We start from the raw sequence: 25,168 nt of genomic DNA, 5'->3' as shown, positions 1-25,168 counted from the left end.
TGGTATTAAAATTTTCTAACCACCATCTGGTTCCATAGTTAAGATGATTTATAACATAGTGAAGTAACTTCATTTTATAAACTTTATAAAGCAGAGTTACAACAAGTTAAAGCATATAATAATAATTACTAACACAATACTTTGTCAAAATTTTATGAAACCATAATAAAATTTTTTAAAAAGGCCTTACTGCCTACAGCCTCCATTGAAAGCTGAAATACTTACCATTGGGTGGTAGGGACCAGGTTGATTACCACTGCTCTTGGAGGCATAATGTCATCAATAAGGAGAATATCTTTTGCATCCCAGAATAAATATGTGTGTAGTCTTTCAGGCATGTGAAAGTAACTTTGACTTCTTTAATGAAAGTCAGGCTGTGGTGAAAAATTAAAACAATGAATTACTAACGTTATCCTGCTTATAATCAGTATGTGTGATCACTGGGAATGTTAGCCATCTGCTGGGTGTTACAGAAAAATCTGTCTGCAATCACCCTATTTTGATAATGGATAAAGATTGAAAGATGGAAATGAAATATCCATTGAATCTCTACCACAACTGAATGATGGATAGTGTTACAGCTGAATTATGTTGTCCTTTAATCAGGAGAAATGCATAAATAAAGAAAATACAGAACACAGATGTGTTGGCACGAAGGGAAAGCTGCTGCAAGCTATTCCTGAACTCGGTGTGTATCCAGATTTGGAATTTAGGTTGACATTGATTTCCCTTTTGTATCTGGAGCACCAGATCTGAAGAGTACCTACTGTTTCTAAATAGCTTTGAGACTTAAATACAAATCTGCAGACAAATATTTCCCAATTCTTCGATTTAGATTGTAATGTGCAGGCTAAATATTAAGACATTAGATTAAACTGACTTGTCTTATATTACAGGTATATGCTCCATACATGATGTAATCAAATGGGACCATGTAATAATCACTCAATCAACAGTTTACACTTTTTTTCCTTTTCTTGTTCCATTTGAGCCTGTTCCTCTGGATGAAGAGAGTTTTTTAATATGCTGTTCAAATATTGGTTTACAGCTTTAAAAAATTGGACAATTAATTCCATTAAGCCCCCCCCCCCTTCCTCCCAAAACTGCTCTGCAGGAAATGTTTCGAATTGGCAATTTGTTTTAACTGGGTGAACATCTTCTTGGCAATATAAATCATCAATAAAGCAATTATTTACAAATGAAGGTTTTTGGCATAATGTAGAAACATGTAGGATAGGTGTCTTTCTCATATATAGCTACCTCTTGTATTTGTATTTCATATCAAGGAACTTCGCACAAATGTGATTGTTGTGTTGATTTTTGTGAACCACAAGATGATCACTTCATCACCACTAGTCAATGAAAAGTATTATCCATAAAGCAACTTTAGTGATTTTGTGATGACATTTTACAAAATCTCTAGAAGCTTGACTGTTGCTGCAGTTCTTCCTGCCTCAGGAATAGGTGAATATTGTTGTATCCTGTACAGATGAGACGCAAGTCTGAATTAATTTGTTGGAGCACTCTGTTATCTCATTTGACTGACACCAAGTTTAGAAATTATGAATGATGTTAGCATATGAGTATTTAAAACTTTATCATTATATTTTATTGAATATCGGTTTATTTATGTAGAGTGGCCTTAACTCCAGCCGTGGCTGCTACTCTTGTCAAAAAGGGCTTCACTGTTCAAGTAGAAGAAGGAGCGGGTTCAGAAGCAAAGTTTCGTAATGATGATTATACACAAGCAGGAGCCAAAATAGTGGATAAAACAACTGCATTTCATTCAGGTATAGAAGTAGTTACAAATCTACTTTTTTGTGTTATTTGTTAATGGTTACTAGATACAATATATTTATTAAGATGCTGTAGACAATAGCAAGTTATATTCATTACATGTGCAAAATGTCTCTAATAAAATCTCATCTTACTTTTGGTAGAAAATTGACATCAAAGAAAGGCAGTTGGGCAACAGTGTATAGTCTTATGTACAGCAGTTTAATGCTATTTACTCTGCTGCGCAGTTGATGAAATGGGTAATTTTTTGTTAGAATACTCAAGTTCAAGAATTTGATTCTGGCTCTAAGTTTAGTTTCTTATTTTATTTTTATCTAATTTTGATCTGCCCAATAAAGCTGCAGAATACACTGTTTGGTAAATCATACGTATCCTACAACTACAATTTTTTAACATTGAAAATAGGAATTTTTGGTCTGACATACCATAAATACTCATCAATAGCAATAGTCAGTTACAGTTAATTACCTGTCACAGGGAATGAGTAACTACAAAACTTATCATTGTGGTGATGTTAGACATACACACCCCATTTAGAAAGAAGCAGCCAATTGAGTGAAAGCTGAAAGATGCAAACATTTCATGATGATGATGATGATGATGATGATGATGATAAAAATAACAACAGAGTTTGGTAACTACATGTGATGCAGGTTGCTATCCCTATGGGTGATGAATTCACTAAAGAAATCTAATTGGCAAGATACTTGGTACTAACCATTCAAACTAATGTCAGGAATTCATAACGGAAACTGGCTCCAGATGTAATTGATGAAGTACTGTGAAACAATATACTTAGAAAACATTATTTGTATGGTTGCAGGGTAACTACCCAATATAAAAGAAGTAGGGATAGAGCCAGGAGAAGAGGGTTGGTGTCAGCATTTTATTTTACATTGGGGCAAGGGGTGTAAGTGAAAAAAAGGAAAAGCTATACTGACAATAGAAAGGAAAAGATGGAGAGGTGGAGTGTGTGGATGGTTCAGATGGCTCTGAGCACTATAACATCTGAGGTCATCAGTCCCCTGGAGTGTGTGGAAGACAACAGAGTAAACATTTAAAGGCAAAATACATCATGAAAAGTATAAAAAAGAACTCTAATTTCTCTGTTGGTATTAAATAGTTGCACATATTTTGTGTAAGACCTGCTGTAATTGTAGTAGAATGATTAAGAATCAAACACTTGAACTTGGGACACACAGGGTAGCCGCACAGTCGAAGGCGCCTTGCCATGGTTCGCGCAGCTCCCCCTGTCAGAGGTTCGAATCCTCCCTTGTGTGTGTGTGTGTGTGTGTGTGTGTGTGTGTGTGTGTGTGTGTGTATAATGCAAAACTCCACCCATTGCACTAACTGGACAGCACAGCTACAGAATATTGAACTGAGACACTTGTCATGCATGTGATTATGAAGGGTGACTGATGACCTCAGATGTTAAGTCCCATAGTGCTCAGAGCCATTTGAACCATTTGATTATGATATTTTGTATTGCCGATCTTTGATAACAATTTTCTAACAAAATATGTGTGCTAAGAGATTTTGTAGTGACTTGTTTATGTTGCTTGAATACAAGGAATTGCGCTGTGATGTTAGAGTGCACAATTTCTGGTTTACCCTGTATATAATGTAACAGATAAAATGAAAATTATTTTCTTGGTTACTTGATTTCCTAGAAATTATGTAGTTTATGAAGGTGGGAAGACTGAATGGAGGACTTATATAATGTGGCATAGCTCACTTAAAGTAAAACCTCTTTAAGATAAAGTAAAAAATTAAGCTGATTGAAACCACATGTATAATTTAGAACAAAACTGTGAAAGACAAGACCATTGAAATTTTTTGTTAAGTTGAAATAAATTTGCTGGCTGTGATTAACTCTTTGTGAGCTGTATTAGGTGCAGATATTCTACCTGTTGGTGAAATATGAAAATCTGTGCCAGACTGGGATGTGGCTTGGATTTTTTGCTTATTGCGAGTGGTGGTCTTACCATTAGGCTATCCATGTACACCTCCTGGAATGACCCAAACTTTTATATGTCACTCTGTCTACATCCTGATACCATAGTCACCTACATTCATCACTGAATGCTCACGGCTTAATTCTGTATTCCAGCATTTGTGAAAATAAGACTATGGGGAAACATGATCTATGAACTATCATGTAGTTTGTGCCGGTATGTAATATTTACATTGATGGTGATTACCAGCTATTTGAAATAAGATAGAAATAACTTTTCTGAAGGTAAATAACTTTGTGGTAGCTGTACTAGGTGCAGGTGTTCTACATGTTAGTCTGGGAGGCATGCATGGTAAGGTGACTGCTCACGATGAAATGTGACCTGGCACAGATTCTCATATGTCACCAACAGGCAGAAGATTTGCAACTGATACACCTGACACCAAGTTACTCGCATTCAACAAATTTATTTCAGTTTAATTTCAAATGGCTGTCAATGATCTTTGTTGTAACTGTTCCTTGCCGAGGTAGGCACTGGTCAATTATAGGTCTAGAGTCCCACAGTCTTATTCTCAATAATCCCAGAATACATAATTAAGCACCAAGCATTCAGTGTAGGAGACTAAGGTATAGGGATGTCAAAAGTGTGAGATATGGAAGTTTGGGTCAGTAAGGGGGATGTGCATGGATAGCCTAATAGTAAGGCAAATGCTTATGATAAGCAGGAAATCCAGGTTCTAGTCTTGGTCTGTCACAGATGTTCATATGTCACCAGAAGGTAGAACACCTCCAACTAATACAACTGATGAATGCAGCAAATTTATTTTGATATAATTTCAAATGGCTGTCAATTGTCATCAATGTAAATTTTTCATTAAGGTTTGTGTACATTTTATTTAATGAAGAAATTATCAAGTTTGATTTAATTACTTTCAAATTTTCTAATTATCATTATTATTGTCATTGTTATTATTATTATTATTATTATTATTATTATTACAGAATAAATAGATTATTACAACTCGAAAACTCAGAAGCTTGTGTGTGTTTAACTTTCAGATTTAGTATTGAAAGTGCGCCAACCCACTCTCACGGAAGTTCCAAACTTCAGGAATGGAACAACTCTTATATCATTTATCTATCCTGGACAAAATAAAGAACTTGTGGATGCATTGGCTGCCAAGAAGATGAATGTTTTTGGTGTGTACTTCATAGTTATTTCAGTGTGCCATAGATATTTCCACATCTCAAGACCCTCTCCGTAGGATCCCATGCAACATGACTAACTTTAATGTAATTTCAGTATCACAACATTTTATGTTTAGACAATTGTTTCATACAACAAAATATGCAGAATGTAGCTGTGGGGACTGAATACATCTACATCTACATTTATACTCTGCAAGCCACCCAACGATGTGTGGTGGAGGGCACTTTACGTGCCACTGTCATTGCCTTCCTTTCCTGTTCCAGTCGCGTATGGTTCGCGGGAAGAAAGACTGCCAGAAAGCCTCCGTGCGCGCTCGAATCTCTCTAATTTTACATTCATGATCTCCTCGGGAGGTATAAGTAAGGGGAAGCAATATATTAGATACCTCATCCAGAAACGCACCCTCTCGAAACCTGGACAGCAAGCTTCACCGCGATGCAGAGCGCCTCACTTGCAGAGTCTGCCACTTGAGTTTGCTAAACGTCTCCGTAATGCTATCACGCTTACCAAATAACCCTGTGACGAAACGCGCCGCTCTTCTTTGAATCCTCTCCATCTACTCTGTCAACCCGACCTGGTACGGATCCCATGCTGATGAGCAATACTCAAGTATAGGTCGGATGAGTGTTTCGTAAGCCACCTCCTTTGTTGATGGACTACATTTTCTAAGGACTCTCTCAATTAATCTCAACCTGGCACCAGCCTTACCAACAATTAATTTTATATGATTATTCCACTTCAAATCATTCCGTACACATACTCCCAGATATTTACAGAAGTAACTGCTACCAGTGTTTGTTCTGCTAACATATAATCTAACAATAAAGGATCTGTGAGGACTGTGAAGCAGTCAAAAAACATTTCAAATATACAGCCTCTAATGTCTACCTGAAGCAGATTAATACAGACATTCTTTGCTTCCATCAGTCTGAGTCTGATTATTGTATTGTAAACATGTGTTTTAGCTTGTGCAGTGTTATTTGCAATGAAGTGGCTTTTGTCAACCATCTTTTGCGTACCTCTGTTAACCTCCCTACCCAGATAACTACATAGTTGTTGCACATATGGATGTTAAAAATACGTATTGTGATTGCAGTTTTGAAGGTTTGTAATTTTCAAGCATAGTGGCACATGAGAACACAGTAACCAGTAGTAAGAATTCAAATGTGTACGGTGGAATAAGTATATCCACTCTTCCTCACACCATGTTAGCATGAGCCATGTGGCTAGCACAATAACAGCTATAAGCTTCTGTAAAAATAAAAACTATAGCCACAATATACAGTACACAGCATACTAAATGATTAATGGAAAATCTCATATAAAGATGTGAAACAAATACTAACAAAGAGATAGAGGGGCTGGCCAGTACTTACCTCAGCTCAGTACAGCCGATAGATACACATAAAACAGAACCGAAAATTTACGTTCCTAGCTTTCGGAACAAATCTTCCTTCATCGGGGAGGAGAGAGGGAATCCTCTCATCCAGATCCCTCTCTCCTCCAGAGACATCTGTTCTATCAAAAGGCTTAACCTTTAGCCCCACGCCTAAATTCAACCACACTGCCCTGGTTAAAGATCTCCTCTCATTCACCCGGAACCTCAACTGGAAATATCACTTCACTACCCAAACACAGCCCCCAAATACTAGACCCAGTGTTGAACCCTGTCTAGAACAGTTCCAACTGCCTTCTCAAAGGGATCCTCCTCCCCTCCCCCAAAACCATCCCTTGCAGACATTTCAGGAATTCCTCACATCCAGTGTTGCCTCCCAGTCCTTCTTGAAGAACATCCCGACAACCCCCTAACATCATCCCAGCTGAATCCCGTGCCATTAAGGAGCTAAAAATAGACCGCTCTATTGTCATCCTCCCTGCGACTAAAGGCTCCACAACTGTCGTACTTGACCGTGTGGAGTATGTGACAGAAGGACTGCGTCAACTCTCCGACACCTCAGCCTACAAAGCTGTTACCCAGGATCCCATTCCCTCCATCCAGACTGAGCTGCAAAAAAATCCTAAAAATCCAAGGTCCCTCACAAGGCCTCACAACGGCTTCCATAGACTTACTCACTCCACCTGAGCCACGTACCCCTACCTTCTACGTATTACCCAAAATCCACAAAGAGAACCATCCTGGCTGTCCCTTTGTAGCAGGCTTCAAAGCCCCAACCGAACGTACCTCAGCTCTGGTAGACCAGCACCTCCAACCTATCACCCGCAGACTCCCATCCTACATCAAAGACACAAACCACTTCCTAGAATGCCTCAAATCCATTCCCACTCCTCTCCCACCTGAAACCTTTCTTGTCACCATAGATGCTACATCCCTTTACACAAACATCCCACATACCCATGGTCTCTCTGCCCTTGAGCAATACCTCTCCCAACGCCTATCCGAAGATCTTCCAAAAACCTCGTTCCTTATCACACTTACCAACTTCATCCTCACCCATAATTACTTCACTTTTGAAGGCCAGACCTACAAACAAATCAGGGAAACGGCCATGGGAACCAGGATGGCTCCGTCCTATGCCATCTCTTCATGGGCTGCATGGAGGAGGCTTTCCTGAAGACCCAACAGCTGCTTCCCCTGACCTGGTATAGGTTTATAGATGACATCTTTGTGGTCTGGACTCATGGTGAAGAAACACTCCTTAATTTCCTCCATAACCTCAACTCCTTTTCGAATCTGAATTTCACCTGGTCCTTCTCCAAAACCCAAGCCACCTTCCTGGATGTTGACCTTCATCTTGTTGAAGCTCACATCCACACCACTGTCCATATCAAACCCACAAACAAACAACAGTACCTTCACTTTGATAGCTGCCATCCTTTCCACATCAAACGCTCCCTTCCCTACAGCCTAGGTATTCGTGGCAAACGTATCTGCTCTAGTGACGAATCCCTCAACAATTACACCAATAACCTGACCAGTGCTTTCCTCTCCCGCAACTATCCTGCAGACCTTGTCCACAAACAGATTTCCTGAGCAATACATTCCTCCCCGTCCAACAACAATGTTCCTACCCCCAGACCACACAGAAGCATCCCCCTTGTCACCCAATATTATCATGGCCTCGAAAACATCAACAAATTACTCCGCCAGGGATATGACTTTCTCAAGTCAACCCCTGAAATGAGACCATCCCTTGACAAAATTCTCCCCACACCACCCAGAGTCGCCTTTCGTCGCCCCCCTAACCTCCGTAACATCCTTGTTAAACCCTACAATATTCCCAGACTACCTTCTCTACCCAGCGGTTCCTACCCCTGTAACCGACCCCGCTGCAAAACCTGCCCCATGCATCCCCCCACAACCACCTACTCCAGCCCCGCTACTGGTAAAACATACACAATTCAAGGCAGGGCCACGTGTGAAACTACAGATGTCATTTATCAACTGACATGCCTGCATTGCACAGCCTTTTACGTCTGCATGACAACAACTAAACTGGCTGAGCGCATGAACGGACACAGACAAACTGTCCGCCTAGGAGATGCCCAATACCCAGTAGCGGAGCATGCCCTCCAGCATAATTCTAGGGACCTAGGAACCTGCTACATCGTATGTGCCATTTGGCTTCTCCCACCCAACACCAGTCCCTCTGAACTGCGGAGATGGGAACTTGCACACCAACACGTCCTTTCATCCCGCCATCCCCCTGGACTGAACCTACATTAAACAACCTCACTCCCATTTACTCTTCAGTCTTCTCCTCTTTCCCTTTCCTCTTTAGCCATTCACGCATCTTTTCATCCTACATAGTTGTGTTTATCTGTATACTATATACCTCTTTACTTCTGTATGCATCCTCATTGAAGCTGGCACAGTACTTACAGTAGAATATCTTTGGCTTCCCTCTGACAACCATGCCTCCATCCTTGCTACTCTCCCTATTTTCCTTTCCCTGTTGCTTCATATGAGTAACTGAATCTCCTTTCCCCTCTTCCCTTTCTTTTCCCTCTCTCCTCCCCGATGAAGGAACATTTGTTCCGAAAGCTAGGAACGTAAGTTTTCGGTTCTGTTTTATGTATATCTATCGGCTGTACTGAGCTGAGGTAAGTACTGGCCAGCCCTTCTATCTCTTTGTTAGTATTAGTATACAGCATACATCATACAAGTTGTAGCTGAGTGGTCAGTGCGACAGAATGTCAATCCTAAGGGCCCGGGTTCGATTCCCGGCATGGTCGGAGATTTTCTCCACTAAGGGACTGGGTGTTTTGTTGTCCTAATCATCATTTCATCCCCATCGATGCACAAGTTGCCGAATGGGCATCAAATCGAAAGACTTGCACCCTGTGAACAGTCTACCCGACAGGAGGCCCTAGTCACATGAAATTTACATTTATATTTTTAGCTGATTTCTGTTACTGTGGTTGCCAAATGGCTCTTGCTTACATGGTATGTGGAAGAACCAGTATACTTATACCATCATCCAACTATATTCCAGCATGTCATACCTTAACATTCTAGTGTGGAGCTTTACATCCCACTATGCTTGAAAGTGACAAAATGTCAAAATAGTAGTCACAAGAAATATTCTAATCAGCTGTGAGTGAAATGACTTGGTCCAATAATTACATTAAGCCATGGACCCAGTCCTCATAAAAATCTTGAAAATTTGCAGAAATTATGAGCAGCAAATTCGGATCTGTTATGAAATACACCATGTAAATCAGGTATGCAGGTAGCACCTAATTTGTAAACAAAAAAATGTAAATTCAAATCTGGTAGTCACTTCTCTCACATAGTCCCAAAATAATTTCCTTGTTTAGAAGATATGGATCTTTGACTTTATAATGATTATTCTTAGCAATTTAGGAAATATGACACATGCAGTATGTAGCATCCCAGTAAAAAGATAAGGTCTTAGTCAGGATATGAATATTGTCCTAATTCATTGGATTGGAGAATATAAATACAGTGCTCTGACAACACATATTTATTTGGCTGAAGAGGGCAGGTATGCCACCAATATCCGATGCCTTGTTGTCGTTTAATGTGTGGGGTTTGTTTTATGTAACATTGACCACTTCAAACTAATTTTTTAAGATTCATGCACATGTTAGTAAGGTCATTCCTCAATACACTGAAAGACTACTGTCTTTGGTGGCGGATAGAAGATCAATTTAAATAGATTTGATATTTCTTTATAGTTCTGTTGTTTAAGTAAAGTACCCCACATAAGGAAGAAAGTATTTTTTGTACTCTTTGTATTGCTGTAGCTAATCTTGCATTCTGTCATAGAGAACTTGCTTGAATTAATGTCGATTGTAAGTGTGTCAGTTCATCCAGAAGTTTTGTACTAGCTTGTTCTGGAGATTGTCATTGTTGGGCACAAGATGGGACTTGTGAATCAATGTTCAAAGAATATCGTTGTAAATGACCTTGGCAACTGGGTGCCTTCACTTGTAATTCCATACTGCTATGGGGAAGTTTACAGTAAAAATAATGTCCTAAAGACCAATGTGCTCCCCCTGAACCACACACAAAAGCAGCAGACTTCCAGTTTTCTCACGTTACATGGTAAATTTAATATTCTTATGGACAGACTGCCTTCAGGAAAATTAAAGGGACCTTCGGAGAAAAGAGAACCACCTGTATGAATATCAAGAGGTCTGATTAAAAACCAGTCCTAAGTAAAGAAGGGAAAGCAAAAAAGTAGAAGTGTATATAGGGCTTCTATACAAGGGAGATATACGTGAGGGCATTATTATAGAAATGGAAGAGGTCATAGTTGAAAATGAAATGGGAGATGTGATGCAGCTGAAGAATTTGACAGAGCACTGAAAGACCTAATTCAAAACAAGGCCCTGGGAGTAGACAACATTCCATTAGAAATACTGATAGCCTTGGGAGAGCCAGCCATGACAAAACTCTACCATCTGATGAGCAAGATGTATGAGACAGGCAAAATACCCACAAACTTCAAGAAGAATATAATAATTCCAATCCCAAAGAAAGCATGAGCTGACAGGTGTGAAAATCACCAAACTATCAATTTAATAAGTTGACGTTGCAAAGTACTAACATGAATTCTTTACAGATGAATGGAAAAAATGGTAGAAGCCGACCTCGGGAAAGATCTGTTTGGATTACGTAGAAATGTTGGAACTTGCGAGGCAAAACCGACCCTATGACTTATCTTAGAAGATAGGTTAAGAAAAGGCAAACCTATGTTTCTAGTGTTTGTAGACTTAGAGAAAGCTTTTGACAATGTTGACTGCAATACTGTCTTTCAAATTCTGAAAGTGTCAGGGGTAAAATACAGGGAGTGAAAGGCTATTTACAGTTTGTACAGAAACCAGATGACAGTTATAAGAGTCGAGGGACATGAAAGGGAAGCAGGAAGCAGTGGTTGAGAAGGGAGTGAGACAGGGTTGTAGCCTATCCCTGATGTTATTCAATCTGTATATTGAGCAAGCAGTAAAGGAAACAAAAGAAAAATTTGGAGTAGAAATTAAAATCCATGGAGAAGAAATAAAAACTTTGAGGTTTGCCAATGACCTTGTAATTCTGTCAGAGACAGCAAAGGACCTGGAAGAGCAGCTGAACAGAATGGACATTGTCTTGAAAGGAGGATATAAGATGAACATCAACAAAAGCAAAAAGAGGGTAATGGAATGTAGTGGAATTAAATCAGGTGATGGTGAAGTGATCAGATTAGGAAATGAGACACTTAAAGTAGTAGAGGAGTTTTGCTTTTTGGGAAGCTAAGTAATTGATGACTCTCAAAGTAGGGAGGGTATAAAATGTAGACTGGCTATGCCAAGGAAAGCGTTTCTGAAGAAAAGAAATTTGCTATCATTGAGTATAGATTTAAGTGTCAGGAAGTCTTTCTTGAAAGTATTTGTATTGAGTGAAGCCATGTATGGAAGTGAAACGTGGACGATAACTAGTTTAGAGAAGAAGACAACAGAAGCTTTCAAAGTGTGGTGCTACAGAAGAATGATGAAGATTAGTTGGGTAGATCATGTAAGTAATGAGAGGATACTGAAGAGAACTGGGGAGAAGAAGATTCGTGGTACAACTTGACTAGAAGAAGGGATCTGTTGGTAGGACATGTTGCGAGGCATCAAGGGTCACCAACTTAGTACTGGATTGAGGTGTGGAGGGTAAACATCATAGAGGGAGACCAAGAGATGAATACACTAAGCAAATTCAGAAGGATGTAGGTTGCAGTAGTTATTCGGAGATGAGGCGGCTTGCATAGGGTTGATTAGTATGGAGAGTTGCAACAGACAAGTCTCAGGACTGAAGACCATAGCAACAACAACAACATGGATAGGCATCAGATTCACAAAGAATTTCATCATTCTTTTCTCACCATGGAACCACACTGAGACTGTGTTGTTAATATATTGCCAAACCACTAGTGATTATAAAACTGTAGAATTCATTTCCTGTCAAAATTATGATGAGTTTATTGTTTATGTATGTTCTACATATACATATACCTGTTTTAGAAGTGTGAAACTGGAATTTGGTTGCAATAATTACAGGTCCGTAGATTGATTGTTCAGTATAACCTCCATTGTTATTTTTAAATTTCTCCTACCTCTCCGACAGGCTATGAACACCATGCCAAAAAACACAGTTCTTGTTTTGAAGCGAACCAGTCGGCGAGCCATTTTCATATATTTTCATAAGATTGAAGCATTGTTCAGTGAGAGTGTTTCAGATGACAATCAGATGGAGCCAAGTCTGGAGAATAGGCTGCATCCCCTAGTATTTCCCAGCTGATTGCCTTGATTGTTTCCCTGACATGTTTTGCTATGTGTGATGGGGCGTAATCATGGAGAAATATGACTTTGTGTTGCCTTTTCTATATTCCGGTCATTTTTAACATAATGCTCAATTTAAATTGATCATTTGCTGATGCTAATGATCAGTGTTAATGGTTTCACCAGGTTTTCGCAGCTCATAATAGGTGACACCCTTCCGATCCCACTAAACACAGAGCATTGTCTTCTTTTGAAAGCGATTTGGGTGTGCAGTGGATGTTGATGGTTTTCCTGGATTCACCCACGATTTATGACACTTAAGATTCTCAAAATATGTCAATCTTTCATCACCTATCACTATTCGATGGAGAAACGACTTTCTTTTGTATCTGGCGAGCAGCATTTCACAGGTGGTCTTTAGATTTGCTTGCTGTCCTTCATTCAGTTCGTGCAGAAACCATTTTCCCACATTCTGCACCTTTCCCATAGCTTTCAACCAAAGAGAAACAGCTGTCTGCATTACATTCAATAGTAGTGTGAGTTCCTGCTGAGTTTGAGTATCATCTTCATCCAATAAGGCTTGCAATTCATTGTCTTCGAACTTTTTCAGTGGTTTCCCGTGCTCATTGTTTCTCACATCAAAATTACGACTTTTGAATTTTTTGACCCACTCAAAACACTGTGGTTTCATGAGAGCATGTTTGATGAAAGCTTGGACAGGCATTTGGTGCAACTCTGCAGCAGTTTTCTTCAAATGATATCAGAAAACCAATGCTGTCTGCAAATCGTAGTTCATAGTCCCAAAACTCGATATGTTAATGGGTTTGACACAGGCATTGATGTATGGAATGTGGGTTACTGTGTGTTGACATTCGATGTCAGCCATTACAGGAAGTAGATGGCACTGCAGATGTGGTCTCATGGGCCCTACACTGACAGCTGGCACCATCTATACGGAAATTCCGGTTTCATACTTCTACACCTGGTATATATGTACTCCACAAGGCACTGTGTATTGCACGGTGGAGGGTACCTTGTCCCACTGCTAGTCACTTCCTTTCATGTTCCACTCGCAAACAGAGTGAAGGAAAAGTGACTATCTGTATGCCTCTTATGTTCCTGTCCCTTATGCAAGATGTATGTTGGTGGCAGTAGAATCGTGCTACAGTCAACTTCAGATGCTGGTCCTCTAAATATTCTCAACAGTATTCCATGAAAAGAACATTGTCATCCCTCCAGGCATTCCAATTTGAGTTTACAAAATGTCTCTGTAATGCCTACATGCTGTCCAAATATACCAATACGAAATCTAGCAGCCTGCCTCAGAATTGCTTCAGTGTCTTTCTTTAGTCTGACCTGCTGGAGATTACAGACACTCAAGCAATGCTCAAGAATGGGTCACCCTAGTGTTCAGATGATACCCTTGTCTCTGATGAACACTCACAATTGAGGACAACATACTGGAGTCTATAACTTAAGAAGTCTCCAGACCACTGTCATATCTGGGAACCTATTCCATATGCTTTTACCTTCATTAACAGTCTGCAGTGGAGCACTGTCAAGTGCTTTCCAGAAATACGCAGTTTGCCTGTTGCCTTTCACCCATGGTTGGCAGGATATCATGTGAGTTGCATGTGAGTCATGCTTTATGAATCCATGCTGATTTGTGGACACAAGCTTTTTCATTTTTTGCTTTTCTTTGTAAATTGGATTGGTGTCCCATGTTTATTATAAAATTATTTTCTTCGTAATGCAATTCACATGGTTTCTTCAGCAAAATGGGTGAATATTTTGAATCTTGAGTTGTTAATACTCTAATGTTTTGCGATGACAGATATTCCAGGATGCAAACAATAAAAAAAAGAGAGAGAAAGAGAGGTGATCCCTTACTTATAGTTGATTGATGTATGATGAATCTTTATACAGTTACATGCATGTATGTGTATCACATAATTCATCTGTAGTGATTGGTTAACTTTCTTCAGTTTTAGTGTTTAATAATGAAATTGTTATTAATTATCCTCAGTAGTAACTAACTGTGGCACATAGAACTAGTTTGAAAAATGAATATCAGTTAGTACACTAAATGTGCCACACTGCTCGAAAACAAATACACAATTTTTCGTTCACTGACTTGCCTCCTACTTTCACCTCTGTTTTCCTTAAATTAAAATATTAATGACTTCCCTAATTCACCCATTTTTCTTCATCAATTCTTCAAATCTTTATCATTCAATTTTACTTGCAGTAGCTTCATTTTAAGCAATCAACTGGATCTCTGAAAAGCTGCACATTTACTGTTTTCTTTATTTGTACGTTGTGCTTGTATCTTGATTGACTATTCATTTTTTTATGCTCAGCTTTTACCTTTCTCACTTTCACATTTATTTGTGGTACCTCACTTTCCTTCTTGGGTGAAAAATTTTAATAAACTCTACATATTGCATGAGACGTAATTGCTGCCAGAATATACCTTCAGGAGGCAAAATCTGTAGTACCGCCAACAGACAAACATAAAAATCTTCTTTACAGATGAGTCGCTCACATCCTGAGGTATGAATGACCTGCTCTTACTTTTAATGTTTCACAACCTATCCCCCTCTCCTTGCTGAGGAAGGAACTAATGATTCTGAAAGCTAGAAGAGTGGCACTTTTACTCTTGTATGTATTTATCGGCAGTACTACACATCTCATATAGTGAGGGTAATTGATAGCCTTTACGTCTCATTTTTTATAAGTTTCCTCAATTGAATTTTCATTTGATACCATCTATATTTAGAATATATTTAATGTGTTTCCATTATTAATGTAGCCAGCTGTGATTTCTTGTTCCTTTGTTATATATCTGGAAACAGTTGTGACACCATTGGTGACACACTATTTACGTTTTCCTATTGCTGTTTCAGGAATGGATTGTGTTCCTCGGATATCGAGAGCTCAAGTGTTTGATGCTCTTAGCTCTATGGCAAATGTCGCAGGTTACAGAGCTGTAATTGAAGCTGCAAATAATTTTGGACGATTTTTCACAGGTACTTTTGCGTTATTATTACACTTTCAAGTTTTGGATTTTCTTGTGTGTCCTGTGTTTCTTTATAATTTTGTTTCTTTACAACTTTTATTGTGTGCAACTACTATTTACAACTATGGAAATACACTCAGAGCAGAAGTAAAACACAAAATTTGAAAATAAAACTTTGGCTATTAAACAAGTGAAGAACAGGTATGGGCAGTCATGAGAAAGAAAAATTCATGTGGCTTTGTCAGTATACTGATTGAGCCATTTGCATATTAGATACCATACTATAACTGCAGGGTAGTATCTAAGGCTCCATTCATAACAACTATTTTGAAAGTTAAGAAATCATGGTCTGAAAGTGGCACACACAATAAGGAAAAATATTAGAAAACACAAATGGGAAAACTCATTTTTATGTGTATTGTGGAGTTATAAACAATTAATAAAATGATAGTGTACCATTCCCCTTAATGACTGATGAATTGCGAATAAGCTCGTATGAGGTAATGATTTTATTCAGACTTGAGGGGAATTAATTTCAAACAAAAAACTGAAAGACGTTGATGGTGCAGTAAGTAAAAGAAAGAACAAAGGAAATATTGAAATAAATTTACACATGGGTCTATTCATTTGTTGCAAAATTAGAATATTTTTAAATTAAAGCAGAATACAACTGGATAATGAAATAATTAACTGGCCATGTTAATGAAATTTAAGAAGAAATTGTCATTTAATATATATCAGTTCTGGAAGGTTCTCAAAATTCCCTATGTTTGTATATTCTGTAATATTCAGTGTTTGTATAAACAGCTGCCCTCTCCATCCAGGTGTTCAGTTCAGTTTTATTCTAGCTGTACATTCGTGTTTGGAATAAACATGATTTTATTGCTAAATGTTGTACTACCCTGCTTCCAAATTTGGACTTTATTTTGATTATAGTGTGACAATATGGGTTTTTAAATTATTATTATTATTATTATTATTATTATTAATTTGAGGAAAGTAAATTATTGTGATTGTATTGTTTCAATAACACATGAATTTTCTTTTCATTACGTAAGGTCAGATAACAGCAGCAGGTAAGGTACCACCTGCCAAGATCCTCGTGATAGGAGGTGGTGTAGCAGGCTTGGCAGCCATTGGACAGGCAAAGAACATGGGTGCAATAGTTCGTGCCTTTGACACACGATCAGCTGTTAAGGAACAAGTGGAGTCTATGGGAGCTGAATTTCTGGAAATTTCCATTAAGGTGGAGTTATACATTTAAATTCTAACTCTCTTCAGTTTCCATTCAGTTACTGATATATTTTGATATGGAACAAAAATAGTCATTTAGTTTTATGACTGTTTTCAAAATACTGGACTTCATTTACTAATGCAACATCTCATTTGGTATTTTTCCCTCATTTTCCATGCAGGAAGAAGGCGAAGGTGCTGGTGGCTACAGCAAGGAAATGTCAAAAGAATTCATTGAGGCAGAACATGCATTGTTTGCCAGACAGGCACGAGAAGTAGATGTTATCATAACCACAGCACTGATTCCAGGGAAGAAAGCACCTTTGCTAATTCTTAAGGTTAGTAAAAAATTTGTAAAATTGTACTCTGATAATTTTTTGGAACAAAATATCTGAATGTATATTTATAGTGGGAAAGTTGTGTTAGAATGTATATAATTTTAGGAGTAAAGAATACCACACACCGAATAGTGGCAGAGTTTAGTCGTTGACAGGTGCACAGAAGAGAAAGAAAACTTACTGGCTTTCAGTCAATCCTTTCGTGAGTTACATTCCCCCCCCCCCCCCCCCCCACACACACACACACACACACACACACACACATACTGAGAGAGAGAGAGAGAGAGAGAGAGACGAGAGAGAATATATGAGAGTATTGAACACGTAACTCAACTCAGTTCATAAAGAGAGATGGGAAGCTAATAATCATTGAGGGGGGGGGGGGGGGGGGGAATGCTGTGGTAGGAAGCGACATAGAACACAGAGATAAAGGAAAATATCAGCTCATTAATAAGAATGAGAAAGGAGAAATCACCTTGAGTTCTGCAATAAATATTTCAGCTGGTAACAACAGATGCACAGTTCGAGAGTCACAAGATGAGGAATACTTGGAAAAGGCTTATAGATGGAAAGATATCAGATGGATTACATCATGGTAAAACAGAGATTCCAAAATTAAATAATGGACTGTAAGGCATACCAGGAGCACTCAGATCATGATTGAGGGTATGACGAAGTGTAGGCTGAAGTTTAAGGGAATCGTCAGGAAGAATCAGTACGTAAAGAAGTAGGATATTAAAACTTTGAGGAATGATGATGAGTATCTGAAGTTATGTTAACCTGTAGTTATTATGCTAATGAATCTGAAGTTATGTTAACCTGTAGTTATTATGCTAATGAATATTATGGTGAGCAGTTCTGTTGGATAGCTAAAAATGGCAATCACAGAAGTTGGGACCAACATGTACAATATTATGAAAAGGATAGTTGCTACTCATCATATAGTGGAGAGACAGTGAGTGGGGGAGAGGGTGGGGGGGGGGGGATAGCAGGAAAGGAGAGGAGTAAAAAATGCCTGGGTGGAATAGAGGGCTGTGTAGTGCTGGAATGGGAACAGGAAGGGGCTGATGGGTGATGACAATGACTAACAAACCTTCGTTAGTCATTGTCATCACAGTCCTTTCTGCCGTCTCCCTCTTCTACTTTTCTGTCTCCCAATCCCTCTCCACACTACCATGTCGTTGCCCACTAAACACAACTCTGTCTCCACCAGAGCTAGTTTGCCAATTGTCTGTGTTCTATAGCTGGTACTTGTACTTATCAGTGTACTAACTTTGACCTCCTACTCTCTGATGCCTCCCTCTCCATATTCCTTTCTTCACATCTCACTCACACTGAGTGAAATAGCACAGTGATTAGCACACTGAACTCGCATTTGGTAGGACAATGGTTCAAACCCGCATCTGGCTGTCCAGATTTAGGTTTTCCATAATTGCCCTAAATCCCTCCAAGCAAATGGCAGGATGGTTCCTTTGAAGGGGCATGGCCAATTTCCTTCCCCATACTTCACACAATATGAGCTTGTGCTCCTTCTCTAATGACCCAATCTTCCTTCCTTACTTGCCCTCACACACAACAAAAGGATTCCTCTACATCTACATTTGTCTTCCCAAGAAACTTTATGGTGGATGGGAGAGGGTACTTCTGGTACTAATAGCTTCACCCCCCCCCCTGCCCCTCCCAAAATCAGTGTGGTAATTTGAGAAATAAGGTGGAAGGAGGTAATATTTTGCCTCTCTCTTCCTGGAATGTTCACTCATAGAATTTTAACAGCAAATCTCTCTGTGCGGCACAGCTTCTCTCTTATAGCATCTGCCACTGGAGGCAGTGGAGCCTGTCCATAACACTCTCACGGAGACTAAAACAGCCAAGTGATTAAAAACTTCTTTGTTGGCCCCCCCCCCCCCCCCCCCCCCCCCCCCCCCCCCGTCTGTCTGTCTGTCTGTCTTTCCCACTCTTTTCTATTAATCCAACTTGGTAAGGATCGAAGGCTGATGAACTTGAGAGCTGATGAAACAAGTGTTTTTTAAGCCACTTCTTTTGTGCAAACATGGTTCTTGAGTGAGACATGAGATGTCGTTGAGTTGGTAAGGGTGGGGGGGGGGGTGGAGGAGGAGGAGGAGGAGGAGGAGGAGCAGGGAGGAGGAGGGAGTGTGTCTTGCTGCTGATGGCTGAGAGAATGTAATGAGAAAAATTCTGATTCTGTGAGGGGTCCATTAAGATCCATGTAAACATGCTGGACTTAACCTTGGATATCAAATAGTAACTGTGTTATGGCTGTGGATACCAACCTATTTTAGAGCATTGGCAAGCTGTACAAGCTTGAGCCCAATATTTATAATCATGTGTGATGTTGGGCCACACGAAACAGTTTGTGGCTAATCTAGCTGCTGCATGGTCACCCAGATGTGATGGTCCATGCAGTCTGTCAAAAGTAGCCTCCCACATAATGACTGGGTCAGGGGTCTAAGGTGTTTTTGTGACACGTCATTTAAAACTTATGCTGATGAACCAGGAACAGTGCAATGTTTGATCTGCAAGTCAGCCGTAGTGTCAAGTAGGAGGTCAAATAATTGTCTCTTGTAGTTTGTACCATGCCCAGCGCATCTTAATCAGTATCCACTGAGAGTGAACTGATCCAGGAGAGAAGCCTGTGACAAAGTTGTCTGCACTGTGAAGATATCAGATATCAGTCATTAAGTGTGCAATATAATCATGATAAGAAATACCATGGATAGTATAATTTTCTTGATGTGTAGCAGATGGAGTCCGTCAATGGTTGGTGATTGGTGTAGATGGTAAATGGTCTGCCTTCAATATCATCTTCGAAATGGTGCACTGCTTGATGCATCATGAACAATTCCTTATTGTATGCTGACCACTCATGCTGAGAATCAGTCAGGTTCCTGGAGAAAAAATGTGGCTGTTGCTGTACTCCTACTGTTGTCTGGTGAAGCACTAGATCAGTAGCAGAATTGCTCACATCACAGTGATCAACAGAGAGGAAGTAGGTAGTGGGTGTGGCAATGTCATAGCCTGGTCAAATGCTCATTGCATCTGCAGGGCCCACACAAGGTCTAATTTACCAGACGTGTGTTTGCCTGCCTGAACATTCGTTGATGGAGTCTGATGGCAGCTATGTAAGGTGAGAGCCTATGATAAAAGTTTACCATTCTGAGAATCTTGGTGTAGTTCATGGCCTTGGCACCTGCAAGCTGAGTTCTGTGCTTTGTGTAATAGGCTGTGTGCTGTTACTGCTAACAGCATGACCAAGAGAGGTAACTTCATGTTTCTGCAGCTGACATTTGTTATCACTGAGTACAGTGCCAAAATGTTGAAATGTTTTGAAAATAAGTGAGAGATGCTCTTCATGTTCATGTGGGGAAATGGAAAGACTGAGATATTGTTGACGTATGTGATGTGTGTAGTGGAAGGTGAACTTGAAAAGAATCTTGTCTGTGACTATCTGCCAAGGTCTCTGCTGCATGTAAAGAAATTAATAAAGTGTAAATGGAATGATATTCACTGTCTTGGGTATGTCCTTGTACACAGGAATTTGCAAATAAGACTTTCCACAATCTAACACACTGAACACTGAGGCACCTGCTGAGGTATGGGTGAAGACCTGACTGTTCAGAATTGAATAGCTGCCCAGAATCATTCAGTTTCCTGCCTTAATTGCTAGGGAATGGATACTAACTTTGGTGCTACTAATAACCTTTTTGTACAACCAGAATTTCTTTGGGTTTTGTGAAAGATCATTTGACAATATTCTGCATTGGTAGGTCACTGAAGTCTTCATGCATTGCTCTCTTGACAGCTAAACATGTTTCTTCAGCATCTCTCTATCTATAGTCCTATGCTTTGTGTTAGGTTTAGTATGCAATAGTCTCTCTTTCTTCAGAAGTTTCTTTATAGTGAGTGTATACCAAGGAGGGTCCTTCACACTATGAACTGTTCTATTGGGTACGTATCTATCCAGTGTGCGGTAAATTGTGTTTTTAAACCCGAGCCATAGTTCCTCTACATGCTCGTGCCCTGTGCTGAAATTGAGATATGACACTTTGGTAATCATAGTTGCCACAACTGCATCATGATCACAATGTGGACATCATCAAAGAGGTCAAGTCTATTTCTTGACATTAGAGCCAATATATTTCTGTAATGGGTGGGGTTCCGAACTATCTGTTGTAGGTGGTTTTCAGAGATGGCATTAATGTTCACAGGATGTCTTATCACACCAACCACTAGCAAAACTGTAATTGTAGGATTAAAGTCTGCATTGATGATTACGGTATGATTCGGGAACTTACACACAAGCGAACTGAGGTTTTCTCTGAAGTTTTATGTCAAATCAGGAAATGCGTCAGGTGGGTGAGAGAAGGAGCCAGTTACTATTTTATGTCCAGCCCAAAAAATCTTACATGCAGCTTCAATGTCTATCTTGGCGGGTTTGAAAAATACACCTTATCCATTTCCCATTAGCCTGTCATTTCGATATACACTTAAATTTTCCCCTCAAATCCCACTCCTATGAATTTCAGTTTTCAACCAGCTTTTTTATAACTAGTGTTATGTGAGGTTCACTGCTTTTCAGGGGAGTGCTTTCAACAATGGCACTTTCTTGCAAATGCTTTGGCAGTTAACCACTAGGATTTTAATACTCTCATCTGCGAGAGGCATTTCTTTCGATCTTACATTGATACTTCTTGGCTTCCTATGGCTATTGTTATCTGGATTGGATAGTGTGTCACCTAATCTTAAAAAAAAAGGAAAAAAAAATAAAACTTTGTGTGCACCCTGCACACACCAGCTACCTGGATAGCAGTCTCTGATTTTTTGTGCACACCTGACCCGTTTAGGGGCACCCTACAGTTGTCAGTTTTAGTCTGTTTTCTATTCTGTGATCATTTATTTCAATATCTGCCATTTTAGGCATTTTGTGCAGTACTGAAAGAAGATAACCGTGATATAATCTTTTGTGATGAATCGATCTTAGGAGCTGAAATTTGTTATTTCAGGCTTCTCTCTTTTATCTTTTGTTTCAGTGCCAGTGTGGCGACAGTGGACCTAATAAATGTAGGATTTTTAGTTTGAATGGTTGGCAAAATTTTGCTTTTGAATTTACTGAACACTTCTTGCAGTGCTCTTGCTACACATTTTCTTGGCTTCACTCAGCTTTCATTTATTAACTAGCCTTTGGTTTCATTTAAATCTGTGATTGAAATTGTTTTTGCTTCCGTAGCAACTTTTTTGTCGTTCCATTCAACCATGGTGGAACATTCTCATACCTCACAATCTTGCTTGGCCCATACATGGCTGTACAGTGGTTTTGAATGTTATTGATTTATCTTCCTGATCTTTGGTCTTCAAGCTGAATAGATGATGTTGACTACTGAGATACTCTCCAGTCTGCATCTGTCACTTTTAGTAAGCAACATTCATTGCAACAACACCCATTATCTTCTGAGTGGGCAGCCATGATAAATTTGAGGAAAGGCATAATCCACAAGGCTGTGATCAAATATTATGCTTTATTCTGCACTACAAGCTTAGGGCATGGCCCATTTTCAAATGCATCTACAACAGATGGGGATACACCATAAAAAAATGAGATGAAGATGATGTCTCCTTCACCTATTATAGATGTACTTGAAAATTGGCCATGGTTGAAGCTAGTAGTGCTCAACAAAGTAAAATTTTAAAATACAGCCCCATGGAATGATGTCTTTCGTTGTAACACTATTAATAATTGGTGCTGTCACAGCCTTAGGATCACTGATGCCCTCCTCTACATTAACTCATTCAAAGAGTCCAGATCTGTTAGTTGCTACGAGGTCTAAGATATTTTCCTGATGATTTGGTTCTGTAATTATCTGCTTGAAGTAATTTTTGGACAAAGCATTCAGAATCATCTCATGTGGATCTGGTTGTAGTTTTAATCATTAGGCTCTCGTATTGCATAACTGTCAAGTCTGTCAAGTGGAGGACCCTCTCTATTACATTAGCGTAACCAGGAAACTTATTCATGACATTCTCAAAGTTGTCTCTGAAGCATTTTGCCACTACAGTCTCTTACACTGGTGGCTTATGAAAGCATCCATTACCAAGGATCTACATTTGATGCTTAACTCCATCCAGATTATTTCACATTTGGAATCTGCAATGACCTCACCAGATATCATACGAGAGTTCTTTACAGTAATAAGTATGCGACATCACTGGTGTCTAATCCATTCATGCCATATATATTCCAGTCTGAATTTAGGATTTCACTTTTGCTTTCTGTTCCATTGCTATGTGAGGATTATTACCTTTCATTGTTCTGTAACCTTGCGATGGATGTTTGTGCAGTTTATTAATATCACACTGGCGTTTTCTCTTTCCTATCTGCAAGGATGAAAGTTCTCCTCTGAAAGTAATGTGGCTGATTTCTTTTCGATTTCATTAGGAAATTCCTGAATGGTCTAAGGAGGGGCATCTAATCAAAGAAACCTTCATGTGTATGCCAGACATACTCTGCTACATGAGTAACCATTTCTTTTGTGTAGTGCGTGTCTTACCCCATCAGAAGGGACTCTGCAGTTCTCAGTATGTTACTTCAGGTCAAGAATTTACATCTGACATCATAAAATTCACATTCCTCACCATAGCAAAATCATTTGAGCCACTGGTTTAATCCTACCACTCAGCTCCAGACACATGAATAGCAAAAACAGACCTCTAAAGTTTGAATAGAGCATTAGTAGTGTGTTGCTTGACACAGTCACGTCAGTTATATATCTAGGCATAAAGTTGCAAAGTGATATGAAATTGAATAAGCATGTAAGGACAGTAGCAGGATGGGCAAATGGTTGGTTGGTTTATTGAGAAAATTTTAGGAAAATGTTGCTCATATATAAAGGAGACTGCATGTAGAACACTAGTCCAACTCATTCTTGATCGGTGCTCGAGTGTGTGGCACTGCCACCAGATCAGATTAAAAGAAGCATTTTAGAGGAACCCTGCTAGATTTGTTACTAGTAGGTCTGATCAACATGCAAGTACACTGAAGAGCCAAAGAAACTGGAAACCTGCCTAATATTCTGTAGGACCCCCGCGAGCATGCAGGAGTGCCACAATGTGATGTGGAATTGACTCAACTAATGTCTGAAGTAGTGCTGGAGGGAACTGACACCATGAATCCTGCAGGGCTGTCTGTAAATCCATAAGAGTACAAGGGGGTGGAGATCTCTTCTGAACAGCATGTTGCAAGGCATCTCAGTTATACTCAATAATGTTCATGTCTGGGGAGTTTTGTCACCAGCAGAAGTGTTTAAACTCAGAAGAGTGTTCCTGGAGCCACTCTGTAGCAATTCTGGATGTGTGGGGTGTCTCAGTGTTCTGCTGGAATTGCCCAAGTCTGTCAGAATGCACAATGGACATGAATGGATGCAGTTGATCAGACAGGATGCTTATGTGCATGTCGCCTGTCAGAGTAATACCTAGATGTATAAGAAGTCCCATGTCACTCCAGCTGCACATGCCCCACACTGTTTCAGAGCCTCCACCAGCTTGAACAGTCCCCTGTTGACATACAGGGCCCATGGATTCTTGAGGTTGTCGCCATACCCATATGCATCCATCTGCTCGATACAATTTTAAAGAGACTCATCCCACCAGGCAACATGTTTCCTGTCATCAATAGTCCAATGTCAGTGTTGACGAGCCCAGGTGAGGTGTAAATGTAAAGTTTGTGTAGTGCAGTCATCAAGGGTACACGAGTGGGCCTTCAGCTCCGAAAGTCCATATCGATGATGTTTCATTGACAGTTTGCACGCTGACAATTGTTGATGGCCCACCATTCAAATCTGCAGCAATTTACAGAAGGGTAGCACTTCTGTCATGAT

General features: G+C 39.6%; 1 protein-coding gene across 2 annotated transcripts in view; it reads left to right on the top strand.

Moving 5' to 3' along the window:
* The window catches only part of LOC124774957 (NAD(P) transhydrogenase, mitochondrial-like), a 256,108-nt gene that overhangs the window by 156,251 nt on the left and 74,689 nt on the right, over nt 1–25,168 (top strand). For both annotated transcript variants that reach the window (XM_047249674.1, XM_047249673.1), the window contains exons 3-7: nt 1,636–1,790; nt 4,811–4,951; nt 15,596–15,718; nt 16,767–16,954; nt 17,124–17,279. In XM_047249674.1, coding sequence (XP_047105630.1) covers nt 1,636–1,790; nt 4,811–4,951; nt 15,596–15,718; nt 16,767–16,954; nt 17,124–17,279 — 763 coding nt within the window. The remainder of the gene's footprint in view (nt 1–1,635; nt 1,791–4,810; nt 4,952–15,595; nt 15,719–16,766; nt 16,955–17,123; nt 17,280–25,168) is intronic.

This window comes from Schistocerca piceifrons, chromosome 2 (assembly GCF_021461385.2).
Source record: "Schistocerca piceifrons isolate TAMUIC-IGC-003096 chromosome 2, iqSchPice1.1, whole genome shotgun sequence".
NCBI classification, from domain to species: Eukaryota; Metazoa; Arthropoda; class Insecta; order Orthoptera; family Acrididae; genus Schistocerca; species Schistocerca piceifrons.
The sequence above is the reverse complement of the archived record's forward strand: the minus strand, read 5'-3'. Positions and strand labels throughout refer to the sequence as shown.